The sequence below is a fragment of the Punctularia strigosozonata genome, assembly GCF_000264995.1.
Source record: "Punctularia strigosozonata HHB-11173 SS5 unplaced genomic scaffold PUNSTscaffold_6, whole genome shotgun sequence".
In the NCBI taxonomy this organism is placed as follows: domain Eukaryota; kingdom Fungi; phylum Basidiomycota; class Agaricomycetes; order Corticiales; family Punctulariaceae; genus Punctularia; species Punctularia strigosozonata.
Window position 1 is genome coordinate 18,192 of NW_006767438.1, and position 13,321 is coordinate 31,512.

Genomic DNA, 13,321 nt, shown 5'->3' on the forward strand with positions numbered 1-13,321 from the left:
CGAGTTTCCCTTGAGCCCATTGCCACCCTCCACGAGCGGGGACAGCGCTCCGCAAACTGATGCAATCCATAAGGTCAGCTTTGGCATAGCTCGGTGCATGGGTTCACGCTACTTACCGCCACTGATGAGATCAATTGATTGGGCGGTCCTGCTCGAACTGCTGAGCGCTCGTTCTTGCCTTGCAACTATAAATGAACCGAGGCTTGCCAGAGTGTCGACTTACTGAGACATGTCGCCCCTCACCGTAGCTGACGGAGAGTTAATCGGCTTTGTGCTACAAACCGTAGCTTATGGTATGCTTGTGACGGCGGCGATGTTTCATCGCACTAATTCAACGTCTGGCGCCTCTAGGTATATCGCTCCCATTATCAGTTGCCAGCATCGTTCTCCTTCTCCGAAGATCAGGGCGGCAAGCCGTTGACACGGACAAGCATTCTCGGTCCCGGTATATCCTTGTATGGGCCGCCGTGGTGCTTACCTTACTAACCACTGCCGTATGTGCTGACCGCTATCTCCAATGCTTCCCTCTGAGATGGTCTATTCGGTAGCATTGGATCATCGACGTTGATCGGATTTACACCGCTTTCTTGCTGGACATTGACAAACCAGGCGGCGCCATAGCCTCCCTAGGTCGCCTTTCTGATGCAAAATATGTAGCTCGCAGTATTTTGTTCATCCTGGAAGCCATCGTCTTGGATAGCCTTCTCGTGAGTCGTCGATGTATGTTCCGCACACTGCAATTCATTGATCTAGACAGGTGTACCGAGTGTACTTAATATGGAACAAAAACATATCCGCCGTCTGTGCTCCTTTGCTATCGACCCTTGGAACATTCGGTATGTACTACTTTCTTCCACAATATGTAGCATTCACGTAACGTCTTCCAGCGGCTGGCATGGGGACGGTGCAGAAGCTGACTACAATTCGCCCCGGGGAAGACATCTTTCTGGATTCTACAGGCGTGTAAGTGATGGCCTGGCTTGATGCTCGACTAATCGGTAATCTGATCATTCGCAGATGGATAGCTGCGTCATTCTCGTTGACCCTCTGGTGAGTGGTCCGTAGATCATGTACAACTCGAACTCATTATCCTGATTGTCTAGCACGAATGTTATTGCGTTAGGTACGTTGACCATATATATATCCCGAAACATGGACCCTTTACTGACGAACCTGGATATTCTCAGCGCTCGTCGCCTACCGGATTCTTGCAAGAGAACGGAAGATGAAATGGGTCATCGGGGCCGTCACGCTAAGGGTTAGTTACTGAGTTTGCCATTCCCATACAACGTACTTAGAGCGAAGATAGCCGATTTTTCAAGTACTCCTCGAAGGAGCGGCACTTTTCAGGTACGCCGTGCCATTCCCGTTTTTGTCTTAACTTGATCCGATGGAACGTTAGTATCTGCAATATGACGACGATCATAACCTACGAGCTGAAATCCAATGTCCAGTCAATTTCGGTCAATTTGGTAACGGCCATATCTTCCTTTCTGACAGAAACTTAGCTCATTGACGGCAATATCAGACCAGTCCTATCATTGTGAGCTTGATACATCTGGGCAAGGCATAATACTTGATACTTATTCTGATATCCTTGTCGTAGGCCATCTCATTTTCGTTGATTACCATCCGAGTGACATCGGGCTCGGTTAAATCAGCCGTTTTTGCGCCGCGCCCTCAAAGATTAGGTCTAGGAAGCTCTGCCTTGCAAAACAGATATCCTATGGAAGTGCGTGTTACCAGCGAAGATGCGTACAGCGAAGATGCACGCAGGAAGAGTTGCTCCAGCCTCAAATTCACACCTGTAACGGACACGTGTTGTCGGGATATCCGGACGTCAAAGGCCCAAGTGGAGGTCTGATAGTTTGACAGTTTAGCTACGTTATCCCGAGTGTTTTCCTCGTGTTCCGTTCGACAACCGACGGAAATCCTGCGTATCTAAGAACGGATGGACATGTCTAATCTTGGTCGATGCGCTATCAATACATCGCGTGCACGTGACATCCGTCTTCGTTACTTATTACTAACTTACTACCGCCGCGAATCGGAAAGCACTTGGACTGGACGACGTTGGTCACCAGGTCGTCCACGCAGCTCTCGAAGATTCCTCTGGGTTCCAACTGATCCTTGTGCCCATCTGACTGCTCCATCTTGTTCCGCTCTAGCAGCCGGCCTGCGCGGGTATTGCTCGGGAAACAACAGTTTCCAGCTTGACTCCCACCGTGCGCTTAGACGATGCCTTACGCAACGACTCGATAGCTTCCGCTGCAGCTGTCAATGCCAAGGAGACACGTCGGACAATCTTAAGCCGTTGGACTGACCATCGCTGCAATCTGTCCTGGGTGTCCGGCGCAAATGGAATCCTCGGCCGCCGTCCAAGGCGGTAGCTAGTTGGCTAAGTCGACAGGTCCACTCTGTGGAACAACCAGGAATGCCTAATCGCAAATAACAAACAAACAAGCGCCACGATCCCAATCCTACTCATTATCTCACCGACGCGACACCCTCCTTATGCAACTTGGACCTTCCGCACATGGTTGGTCTCTGTGGGATTTGCTCGAACGGATCAACGAATAGGCACGGAAAATTGAGAACGCCAGGAACGAGCGGGACGTCAGATCCTCGTCACGGCTTGATGGCTTCGGTCGAGTTCCCGGGCCCGAAAACGTTGTGTGACGGCTGTCCCATTCTCACCACTCAAGTCGCGACCGGTTTCGTTTGGTTCGTGTTGTTCGGCATGCCGACCGGCGCGGGCTCATTACCTTCTCGTCAGGTAGTCCCCTACGGAAAGCCGAATCACCTGCACACCTCCTAAGTTCCATCCTCACGTCTTCATTTTTCCGATTGGTGTCCGCCGTATCATCTTGTCCTGTCCGCCTGGCCATGGATACTGTTCGGGCGCACTTGGGCGAGGTATATAAGGTCCCTCAGGTCGACATGGTCGACATCCCCTCAGGTAAAGCTCAACGCATCACAAGATGTTCCGCTCGGCTGCTCTCGTCACCTTCGTGCTCATCGCGACCGCTGCTGCTCAGCAGGCTGGCACTCTCACCGCGGAGAACCATCCTGCTCTCACATACTATACCTGCACGACTGCAGGCGGCTGTACATCCGTTGCTGGTAGCATCGTTCTCGACTCGAATTGGCGCTGGCTCCACGATGTCAACTCGGCCACCAACTGCTACACGTTCGCACCGATATCTTCAGATGACCATTTCGCTGACCTGTCTTCGCAGTGGAAACCAGTGGGACGCCGCCCTCTGCCCAGACCCGGCCACCTGCACCAAGAACTGTGCGCTCGACGGAGCGGATTACAGTGGTATGTGTCGATTGCTCGTGCTATCGATTATGGTGTTTGATGAATACGACTACAGGAACCTATGGTATCACCACGAGTGGCGATGAGCTCAAGCTAGCGTTCAAGACTGGTAGCAACGTCGGATCCCGTGTTTACCTGCTGAAGGATGATTCCACCTACGAGACGTTCAACCTACTTAACAAGGAGTTCACCATGGACGTTGACGTCTCTCAGCTCCCTTGCGGTCTCAATGGCGCTGTTTACTTCTCCGCCATGGCTGCTGATGGTGACTCGTCCTCCACCAACACGGCCGGCGCCAAGTACGGAACCGGCTACTGCGATTCGCAGTGCCCTCACGACTTGAAGTTCATCGATGGAACCGTAAGCTTTCTAGTTTTTCTGCTTGCTGATAGCATGCTGATTAGTACCTCTTCAGGCCAACATCGTCGACTGGAACGCCACCTCGGCCAACTCGGGCACTGGATCCATCGGCGCCTGCTGCTCTGAGATGGACATCTGGGAGGCCAACTCCATTTCCGAGGCCGTCACTCCTCACCCTTGCACTGGCACTGGCCTCACCGCTTGCACGGGAACTGAATGCACGACTACCTGTGACCAGGCCGGCTGCGACTTCAATTCGTACCGTATGTGGGCAACCTGACCTTCTATGGCCCTGGCATGACCATCGACACCACCAAGCCGATCACGACCGTCACCCAGTTTATCACTGACGACGGCACCGATTCTGGCACGCTCACCGAGATTCGCCGCATCTACGTGCAGAACGGCGTGGTGATCCAAAATTCGCAGTCCACCATCCCCGACGTCACCGGAAACTCCATCACCGACTCCTGGTGCGCCGCGCAGAAGACCGCGTTCGGCGATACGAACAGCTTCGCTCAGCTCGGCGGCCTGGAGCAGCTTGGCAATGCCTTCAAGGCGGGCATGGTCCTCGTGCTCTCCATCTGGGACGACTACGCCGTGAACATGCTCTGGCTCGACTCCGACTATCCCCTCACCAAGGACCCCTCTTCGCCTGGTGTGGCCCGTGGTACATGCTCCACCTCGTCCGGAAAGCCCGCAGACGTCGAGTCCTCCGCGGCCAGCGCCTACGTCACCTACTCCAACATCCGCATTGGCGAACTCAACTCTACCTACGGCAGCACGGGCTCTAGCAGTACGTTTCCTTCCTCCCAGTATAGTGCACCGTAACTGACTATTGATTGTTCAATAGCCGGTTCATCAGGTTCATCGGGCTGTAAGGGGGACACAAAGTGATGCTCGCCATAGAATACTGATTATCTCTCTTAGCCTCTGGCTCCTCCTCGCCGACTACCACTTCGTCTGCGACTGGCTCCACAGGTTCCAGTGGCACCAGCACCGGAACAGTAGCTAAGTATGGCCAATGTGGCGGCATTGGTGAGTAGGACAACGTTCCAGAATCGTCTTTCATTATTAAATTGTGCTCACAGGCTACACTGGTCCGACCACCTGCGCTTCGGGATCGACATGCACTGTGCTCAACGATTGTAAGAATTGATCAAGTTCGAGTGTTCGACCGGTACGCTGACATTGATGTCTTTGCTGTTCAGACTACTCCCAGTGCCTCTAATGGACTCGGATACCGTCACGAATGAGCGGCCCAAAATTCAACCAGTAATTATGAGCCCGTATAACCTATCTATGTTTGGTGTCTGCAACGTCAATACAAGGATCTCCATCGCTTTCAGAATGATGTCCCGTGAGACCACCCAGGTGGACATTTTCACATAGGTTTGATGGAGTCCAGAAACAAGTAGTCTTATTGTGCGATGTGCAGACGACCTCCCACAGATCGGCTAAGAAGCCGGGGATGACCACGCCCGGCTGTTGATGGACATCGAGTCTGTTGCTACTCTACCATGTCGTCGCTCGCCGCTCGTCTCAAACCAACAGCCCTAGCGTATCATGGACGCTCTGGACTCCCTTCAGTGTGCGTACCTGTACTCAGGTTCACTGGACTGAAGAGCTTATGAACATCGAACCAATGACAGGACAGTCCTTCAAAGACGCTTGCTTAGCGAGTCCCCTTCCTCATTTGAGGAACGGCGCCTATCCGCTCCAGCATATCTGCTGCGCACGAATGGATTGAATCCTGAGCAGATGGAGCTGCGCAAACACCCCTTTACTCCCTCCGCGCAGCGATGGCAAATCCCACTCGGTGACAAGGCGGGTATAAACAAGACGGGCATTCATTTCTGCCGCCTTCCTGCTGGAAACAAGAGCACGACGTTGCACTGGCATAGCACGGATGACGAATGGTTCTTCATCTTGGAAGCTGGGCAGGACGCTATCGTGGACATCATGGAAGACGTTGGCGGTGACGGCCTACCTGAAAGTGAATTAGTCCGTCACTCAATCCAGAGGGGGGATTTCCTTGGTTTCCCTGCTGGCCCGCAGAACGCACACCGGTTTCACGCCGGAGATGCGGACCTTGTGTACCTGTGCGGGGGAAGTCGTGAAAAGGTGGACATCACCTACTATCCAGAGCTCGCGAAACGACTTGTCATCAACCGGGAAGGGACAACCAAGGCTTGGTCCATCAAAGACATCGACGTCAAGCCCCCACAGGTCGATGATTGAGGAATCTGATTCGATGCCTATGATACAAATGTAATGGTACGATTGTCCGGGATCTGTATGCAGTCAAGAGCTTAAGTATATTACAGCGACGGGATGCAAAGCAATGCGAATGTACGACGGACGATGTCCTCACGCTCGGGTTTCAAGCCTCAGTATCGATGTTCGGCTTGCGCTCCTTCATCGTGAAACGACCCTTCAAACTATGGGCACCTTCTTCCATATTATCCTATGCAGATGTAAGCTTTGGTGCACAAGGAATCAATGGAGGCATACCTTAAGCCACTCCATCGTTCTCGCTGGCTTTGCCTGCATTACGCCGCGATGGTCTCTGTGCAGTTCCTTTTCGTGTTCTTTCCACTCTTTGAACTTGCCTATCAGTCCCTTGTGCTTCTTATGATCTTCATCTTCATTTGCGCTCTCGCGGCCACCTGTCTCGTCACCACCGCCATCTTCCGCCTCCTGTTCGGGTGTGACCTCGTTATCAACAGCGTCAGGGCCGACTTCGGTGTTAGATTGGCCGTTGGTGTGAACGTTTCCCTCCCCTAGACGGTATGAGACTTCCTCGGCGTCGCCCAGCGGACGCTCGGCAGCGGTCCCTTCTTGCTCAGGCTTTGCGGGTGGTAGGAATTCCGTGTGCTTGTGCTCCCCGGGAGTCCCTCCCTCCTTCGACTGCGTGTAACGTGTATCGCCAACATGACCGCGCAAGCCAGCGGTTTCTTCCCTCTCCAGCTGATCGAACATGCCCTTCTTCTTCGCGACGCCGCTCTGCAGCAGCATTTTCTTGTGCGTGCTGCTCGACATGCCGGGAACGAAGGTGCAATCAAAGGTGAGTGTCCCCACGCGTTGAAGCTTGGACTTGTCATCGTCCCACATGCTCAGATCGCCGTCAGGAGGAGAATAATTACCCATGAGCAGATCGTAATCATCGTCGTCGTTTGTCCGCCAGACGGGCAAGTCTATCTTGGTCTCTGTGTTATCCACGAGGTCGCGGAGCCAAAGTACAGCCAAGCCCTGCAAGCTCTTGTGCAAAGGATTGACGTGCTTGAAGTGAACCGCTAGCACGGCGCCGTACCGCTCCTTGATGGGTAGAGACGCCTCCTCTTCAATGTGCCACACTGTGCGGCCGTCCTGGGTAGTTTCCGCCTTCTTTCGTGATATCTTCTCTGTCTCGCTCGATTTGGTACTTCGTAGCTGAAGTTCGCATTTGCGCAGATGTTCATCGTCCGAGTGAAGACTAATATCTCGCACTTCGAGCAAGCCGGAGTCGAAGCCGAGGAGGTTGGGAGGAAGCTTTGCTGCGACGGGCCTGAATAGCAAGCTGATCCGAATGCGACCCGTCCCCAAGCCGCGCTCGATGGAGTATGCGCGTGTGAGTTCGGAGGCGTTAATAAGGAGATCAGAAAGCTATCAAAGAAACTTGTTGTCAGTCTGGTGTAAATGTATGGGAAATGTCTGTCTTGCCTTCAGGAATACGACTCCAAGGATGGTGTCGTTCTCCCGCCTGCGCGCGTCTTTGACAGCAACCGTGACATGCGCTTGCCTCCAATCGCGCACAAAGCGTTCTGTACCGGCATTGAATGTCGGCGTACTGGTGATAGGCTTGACCCGAGTCTCGTAGACTATCTCATCGTTCAAAGATCTGTGGAAACCGGCGTTAGTTCATGCATTCCGGTGAGCATGAATTTTCCTGTTGCCCACATTGTGCAATACGACGACGGCAATCCCTCGCCCTCCTCGTTCGTCTCGTTCTGCTCATCCTGCCCTTTCTCACCCTCTTGCTTAGCCTTCTTCTCCCGCCCACTGGTCTTGATCGCCAGATCGCGGATCTCGTGCACTTGGACGCTAAGGATCCCGCTCGGCCACGCCGGGTCAGGTGGCGTCACCAGCACTGCCGCTTCCAGGTCGTTCAATGCCGTGGCGCGTGCCTCCTTGAAGTCGTTGGACTGCTTGAATTCGAGCGGGATGGCCGGATCAGACCCATCGGTCTTGAGCGTGGCGTTTGGCCAGGTCTTGCCGTAATATCCGACGGTGTACTCGATGGAACCGCGGCGGTGCTCCGAATCTGGGCTGTCCAAATGCGAGATGCGGCGGAAGGGCTTGCCTTTCTCGCGCATGAGCTCTGTGAACAATCCATTTTTCAGTCAAAGAAGCTACATGTGCAAGGAGAGTGACACCTTACCGAGAATGTCGACGTTGACTATGCCCATCATATCATCCACACTCATCCGATCAGAGTCCCACAGCTGGATGCTTAGCTGCTCCCTCAACTTGATCATGTTGGCGTCGACCAGCAGCACCGCCGTTTCTTCGTAAACAGGGTTTCTGTCCTTCTTGATTATTCGAGTCGAGTACAATGGCTTGCCAAGCCGAGAGTATGTCAGAGTGACGTAGGGGTCTGCTGGACAGGTAAGTGAGCGAAGGTTCAGGGTCAAATAAAAAGGTTGACACTTGCCCGCAGAGCTGATAGCATCCGTCTTCTTGATGTTCATAGCTCGGTGTATATGCACCACCAAAACACCAATGGTCTCGGTATCTGAAATCAATGGGCCCGCGACATCATTCAACTGCCCAGCGCAATGAGAACACGCAACATACCCTTCTTGATGTCGTCACCGCTCAGCAATTGCTGGAGGTCGAGCGTCAAACTCTTCGGAGCCACGTATTCTGCGGCAGCGGTGTTCATGGCGCTGGATATGAAGCCCGAGACAAACGGCAGGTTCATGACGTTGGGGAGTGCTTTGCTCAAAGCAACGACGGCAATATCAATCTTCGGCAGTCCCATGAGCGTGACCATCGTCGTCTTGATGCTGCAAAAGTCTTGAGCTCAGAAGGGCAACGATGAGCACAAAGGCACGCACAAAGGCGGATCGGGAATCAGTTGGATGCGAGCGCGCACAGTGCCGACAGCGCCGGTGAGCTCGACCCATATGGCTTAATTGTGTGAGCCTTGTGCGACAGACCACAGACAAAGTCATCACTCACGAACTGGAACGGCCCATAGACCCTTCACGCCCATGAAGAACTCGATAAGCAAGCTATGCAGAGCCTTCAAGTTAGTACCCACCTCCAGCATGGACAACGTTACTCACTGAGCGTTATGCGCTTTACTGCTTGCAGTGGTGCCGCTAGGGAGCGCCTTGTACGCAAAGCCGATTTCGATGTTGATGTGGTCGCCATCGAGCTGCTCCCGCTCCTCGTCGCCGAGGGAATCCATCGTCGCCACGTCGTGCTTAGCATCAGGAAGGGACCTGATAGAAGTAACACGAAGCGCATTGGAGCCCAGGCCGATATCGCGTATGCGGACCATGTCCTACATTGTCGGAATAGTCAGCACGTGGAGAATGCAAGGAAGACAGGTGCACCTACTATGAAGGACGGCACGGAAGCTTGCATGATGTCCTCAAGCATGTCCACGGCACCGGCGAAGCTAACGATATCGTCAGTTATGAACGATGTATATCCGAGGGGTACTTACATATCCGTATTCATTATTGGCCATACGCCCCGGAGAAGTGCGTTCAGCCATTCTGCACTCTCCTTCGTGCGTTCCTCGTCAGAGACATTGCCGTCGCCATCTACGTCGGACCCGGCTTTCAAGCCACGCATACGCTCCGCGTGCCATACACGGGCATCGAAATCGAACCGAACGCTCTTTTGCAGGCGAAATAGGAGGGTATATGCAACTATGGAAGGCGGGATGAGCGAAAGGAGCGTGTTGAGGAAACGATGTTGGGAGACGACCGGAAGGGGCAATGCTTGGAAGAGGAGGGCGGAGGTTATGTATGAAAGGCCTATTGCCACGGCAGTATTTGCGGTGGTGTTGTATGCGTGCTGTCCGTACTGCTTCCAATCTACACGGCATTGTTGATGAACAACACGGAAAAGCGGACGGATATGTGTTATGAGGCTCACCAGGTGGTGGGTAATCTGTCTTCAACACGTTTTCGCCCTTGTTTCTCGTGTCGGGCTCTTCGTCCTGCGAATTCCTGAGATCCACCTCCTCGCCCGTGGTCGGGTCCGTGACGCGCATGGCCTTGCCCTTGGCCATCTTGCCCGCGCGTTTCGCAGTGTCCTTCTGTTCGCTCTGTTGTTGAGACGCCTGAACTTGCTGCGCTTTCGCTTCTGTCGCGCGCTGCGGGTCAATGAGGCCCTTGACGCTCGTGACGACCTTCGGGATCGGGTTGGCCGCGGAGTAGGGCTCGCCAAGGCGGTGGTTGTCGGGCGTGTCTTTATTGTCTGCCATCGTTCGGCGCTAAGCGCTGTGCCGTGTGGCGGGGGTGATGATACGGTGTGAGGAGGAGGTGTCGTTACCCCATCGTGTATATATTTCCGTTACTTTTGCACCGTGCAATCGACGTCATGCAGAAGGTGTGACGCGCCACGACCTTCCGCGCAGGCGTGCATCGGCTTTCAAGAACACGCACGCAGTACTGAATATTGTAGTGAAATGTGGGCAACAATTCTGAGGAGAGGTCGTCCAAGCTTTGGCTATCGGTCTTGCATGACGACCGGTGGTCCCTGCCAACGTCCCAAAATAGACATCCCAGGGGCGGGGTGGCGGTGCCAATGTCGTGCAAACAGTGATCTTGGCCATGGGCGACACATCGTCGCTCTGTGCTATCACTTGCTTGAATTGTTCAATCCCAGATAGACCTGATTCGTGGATGTGGACCGCTCTGATTCTCTCTGAGGACAACCATGAACCTGACCCGCTGTATCCGAGGCGCCCGGGAAGGCAACGAGTCCTTGCCAGCAGTTTCACAGCTCCGCCGCAGAAGGCCGCGTAGTAATTGATATCGAAACATGTATCAAGGCTTCTCTTCCGGATCGTCTATCAGGCCACTCACCGACGATACACGACCATGTCATAAACCCTGGCTACCATAGTTCACGAGACTGCGGTCGGGTGAAGACAGACAGGGATCTGCGTTACTGTTAGGTTCATTCTCTACCGCTGCTCGACTGAGCTGTAGAGCCGTGGACTGCTGTACACTGCAATTCTCTCCTCAAACGAGGTCCGTTCTGAATGCAGGTCTTCGCCCGATTAATGGGCGCTGAACCACTGATGTGCTTTCGTTCGCTACATAAAACCCTCGAAGAGAGGGCGATTGCAAACCCCATTGTGTCTACCTCAACTTACAGTTTGACGCATCTCACCGGTACCGCACAGGAGCATGAAGATCTGGTCCTCGCATCTGACCCTGGCTGGCGTTGCCGTATCCTCGTCTGCGACGTACAACCCGTCGTACAGTCCATCGTACAGTCCGCCATACAACACGTCGTGCAGCAACTCGTATGACCCCGACTCCGTCAACGCGTCCATCCCCAGCTACATCGACCCCGTTCTTCAATCCGTAGCCGCCGATCCTCCTACGAGTGTGTCGATCGCCTCGGCGAGCTTCACCAACGGCATTCGCACGCTCCCCGGTGCCGTGTTCAACTTTACAGAGCTAGTAGGCACGACCACGGGGAACTTGACAGTACTCAAGATCGACTTCGAGTTTCCCGTGAGCACTCGATTCACGATTCCGTGTTATCCGTCATCTCACTGCTTGGCAGATCAATCTAACCTCAACAAACAACATCTTTGCGTATCATGTTCACGAGTTCCCGATCTCTGCCGGTGACGATACTTGTCTGAGCGCTGGAGGACACTTCGATCCTTTCCTGGTCAGTCATTCAAACACCAACGGTGGTTCTATAAGTAGACCTGATTCTCCCAACCACAGGCAAATGGCACTGAGGGCCTAGTCAACTCGACGCTATCGCCGGGCCTGTACCACCCCTCACAAGGTAACCTCTCCACCTTCCAGCTTGGAGACCTTGCGGGAAAATACGGTGTCTTAACCACCGTGGACGGCACTGTTCCGCCGCGCACGATCTACGACCACTACCGTAAGTCCTTCCCACCTCCCCTCGGCGGGATTTGACCCAACCTAATTGTAACCGCTACGCAGTCCGTTTGACGGGAAACTTTTCCGTCGTTGGCCGCTCAGTGGTTGTACACGATGCACCCACTGACATCCGCCTCGCGTGCGGCAACATCACCTTACACCCTCTTGATTAATCACTGTCATCACTTGAGCGAGGATGGTTACCTTACATGCTCCGGGACCGGAATTCAGGCCTGCACACTAGCAGCGTGATGATTGTTGGAGCGTCCCGACGGCTACGGGTCTCTTATGCCTCGTGCTGTTACGAAATCTTGAACGGACTGGAGCTGCTTTCATAAACATAGTATGTACCGCATCTCTGCGTATGGACTCATCAAGGATGTTAGCAAGATCTACTTAGCACCATATTTATTGTCCCGCATATATTAAGGTTCTACCACGAACGAGTAGCAGCCAATAGCCAGCCATGCTAACCATGTCCAAAGTGACTTGAGTTGACGATCCTTGTCAGGAACGGGTTGTGTGCCATCGCGAAGTGTCAAGGTTTGGGACCAATCAAAGATTCATGAGTGCCGTATGCGAATTATAGACAATCAAACGTGGCTGAATGTTCTTAGAGAGTCCGTAATCCGTGCTCCAAGCCCCACTTAAGACGATGTCTCGATCTGGAGGTCGAAACCGACGCCGCCCTGGACGTACACTGGGCTGCCGTCGGTACCGTTGATGGGGTAGATGATGTACATGATTGGGGTGTACACCGCGCCCTCGACGTAGAACGCGTGAGGGATCTGTAGAGCACACCGGTGAGCTCATCACAATTTCCTTGCAAGAGCGACCAACGAAAGGACGTACCGTCACGTTGGCAACATCGATAGGGGAATCGGCGGTGCCGGTGAACTGGTGGCGGGCAAGCAGAATCGGGGCCTCAAAGCCGTTGTTGTTGTTCACAACCTCGAGCCTGTAGTCAACCCACTCCGGGATGATGCCGCGGCTGAACGAGCAGCTAAAGTTGGCGACAATGGAGACCTCCTGCGTTAGCCTAAGCGTTAGAGCTCGTCGAGAAGCAGATGAGGGTAGTTTGAACGAACATCACCGGGAGCAGCAGTCGAAGGAGTGGCTATGGCGTTGCCGAAACGCGCTGCCTCGGGGCAGAACCCTGCCTGAGCCGCTGCCATGAGGGGCGCGATGGCAGCGAGGGTCGCAGCGAACACGGTCTTGAACTGCATGGTGGTCGTAAAAGGTGAAGGTAGGCTTGTTGAGAGGCTGTTTGAGTCGGAAGTGACTTGCTCATTTCTGCAGATGCAGGACACCTTTTATACGCCTGTGGCGACTTCAAGGACCTCCGTCACGACGGCGGGGTATTTGATCCGCATCACAGGTTGCGCCTAGGTCGGGTTCCAAGCGGCCATCATACTCCGTGGCCGATGCGACTTCGACAAGTCGCCGCGAAGAGGTCTTACACGCCCAAGCAACTGTTTGGCGATGCACTAGGAAATCGGACTTT

General features: G+C 53.8%; 6 protein-coding genes across 6 annotated transcripts; 4 read left to right on the top strand and 2 right to left on the bottom strand.

Moving 5' to 3' along the window:
• The first annotated feature begins 51 nt into the window (after positions 1–51).
• Positions 52–1,916, top strand: PUNSTDRAFT_143443 (uncharacterized protein). The gene is made up of 13 exons (XM_007383337.1): positions 52–73; positions 130–293; positions 352–494; positions 549–707; positions 758–836; positions 888–963; positions 1,018–1,050; positions 1,104–1,123; positions 1,188–1,258; positions 1,310–1,350; positions 1,403–1,472; positions 1,529–1,543; positions 1,607–1,916. The coding sequence occupies exons 2-13, from the start codon at positions 230–232 to the stop codon at positions 1,862–1,864; spliced, it is 1,029 nt and encodes a 342-aa protein (XP_007383399.1). The 5' UTR covers positions 52–73; positions 130–229; the 3' UTR covers positions 1,865–1,916.
• A 1,065-nt stretch (positions 1,917–2,981) lies between these two features.
• On the top strand, positions 2,982–4,913 carry PUNSTDRAFT_154762 (uncharacterized protein; the record flags this gene model as incomplete). The annotated part of the gene is made up of 9 exons (XM_007384010.1): positions 2,982–3,190; positions 3,240–3,322; positions 3,378–3,682; positions 3,738–3,953; positions 4,001–4,478; positions 4,536–4,559; positions 4,613–4,720; positions 4,774–4,830; positions 4,894–4,913. The coding sequence occupies 9 exons, from the start codon at positions 2,982–2,984 to the stop codon at positions 4,911–4,913; spliced, it is 1,500 nt and encodes a 499-aa protein (XP_007384072.1).
• Positions 4,914–5,458: 545 nt separating this feature from the next.
• PUNSTDRAFT_22186 (uncharacterized protein) lies at positions 5,459–5,824 on the top strand (the record flags this gene model as incomplete). The annotated part of the gene is made up of 1 exon (XM_007383338.1): positions 5,459–5,824. A coding segment is annotated over one exon (366 nt), but the record flags the coding sequence as incomplete, so codon positions are not given.
• Positions 5,825–6,065: 241 nt separating this feature from the next.
• Positions 6,066–10,166, bottom strand: PUNSTDRAFT_133889 (uncharacterized protein; the record flags this gene model as incomplete). The annotated part of the gene is made up of 13 exons (XM_007383339.1): positions 6,066–6,149; positions 6,197–7,327; positions 7,397–7,562; positions 7,622–8,042; positions 8,103–8,318; positions 8,370–8,456; positions 8,519–8,730; positions 8,782–8,854; positions 8,906–8,958; positions 9,013–9,233; positions 9,290–9,350; positions 9,399–9,774; positions 9,836–10,166. 13 exons carry the CDS (start codon positions 10,164–10,166, stop codon positions 6,066–6,068), a joined length of 3,432 nt encoding a protein of 1,143 aa, XP_007383401.1.
• Positions 10,167–11,097: 931 nt separating this feature from the next.
• On the top strand, positions 11,098–11,990 carry PUNSTDRAFT_44276 (uncharacterized protein; the record flags this gene model as incomplete). The annotated part of the gene is made up of 4 exons (XM_007383340.1): positions 11,098–11,430; positions 11,483–11,593; positions 11,653–11,818; positions 11,881–11,990. The coding sequence occupies 4 exons, from the start codon at positions 11,098–11,100 to the stop codon at positions 11,988–11,990; spliced, it is 720 nt and encodes a 239-aa protein (XP_007383402.1).
• Positions 11,991–12,234: 244 nt separating this feature from the next.
• Positions 12,235–13,084, bottom strand: PUNSTDRAFT_126020 (uncharacterized protein). Its single transcript, XM_007383341.1, has 3 exons — positions 12,906–13,084; positions 12,670–12,846; positions 12,235–12,605 (listed from the first exon to the last, which is right to left on the bottom strand). The coding sequence occupies exons 1-3, from the start codon at positions 13,041–13,043 to the stop codon at positions 12,465–12,467; spliced, it is 456 nt and encodes a 151-aa protein (XP_007383403.1). The 5' UTR covers positions 13,044–13,084; the 3' UTR covers positions 12,235–12,464.
• Between the last annotated feature and the right edge of the window lie 237 nt (positions 13,085–13,321).

Coding starts and splice junctions, on each gene's coding strand:
- PUNSTDRAFT_143443 (XM_007383337.1), top strand. CDS start 230: ATGTCGCCCCTCACCGTAGCTGACGGAGAGTTAATCGGCTTTGTGCTA. Junction 294..351: donor GCTACAAACCGTAGCTTATG/GTATGCTTGTGA, acceptor TGGCGCCTCTAG/GTATATCGCTCCCATTATCA. Junction 1,051..1,103: donor TCATTCTCGTTGACCCTCTG/GTGAGTGGTCCG, acceptor CTGATTGTCTAG/CACGAATGTTATTGCGTTAG.
- PUNSTDRAFT_126020 (XM_007383341.1), bottom strand. CDS start 13,043: ATGCAGTTCAAGACCGTGTTCGCTGCGACCCTCGCTGCCATCGCGCCC. Junction 12,847..12,905: donor CGACTGCTGCTCCCGGTGAT/GTTCGTTCAAAC, acceptor AGGCTAACGCAG/GAGGTCTCCATTGTCGCCAA. Junction 12,606..12,669: donor TCGATGTTGCCAACGTGACG/GTACGTCCTTTC, acceptor TGTGCTCTACAG/ATCCCTCACGCGTTCTACGT.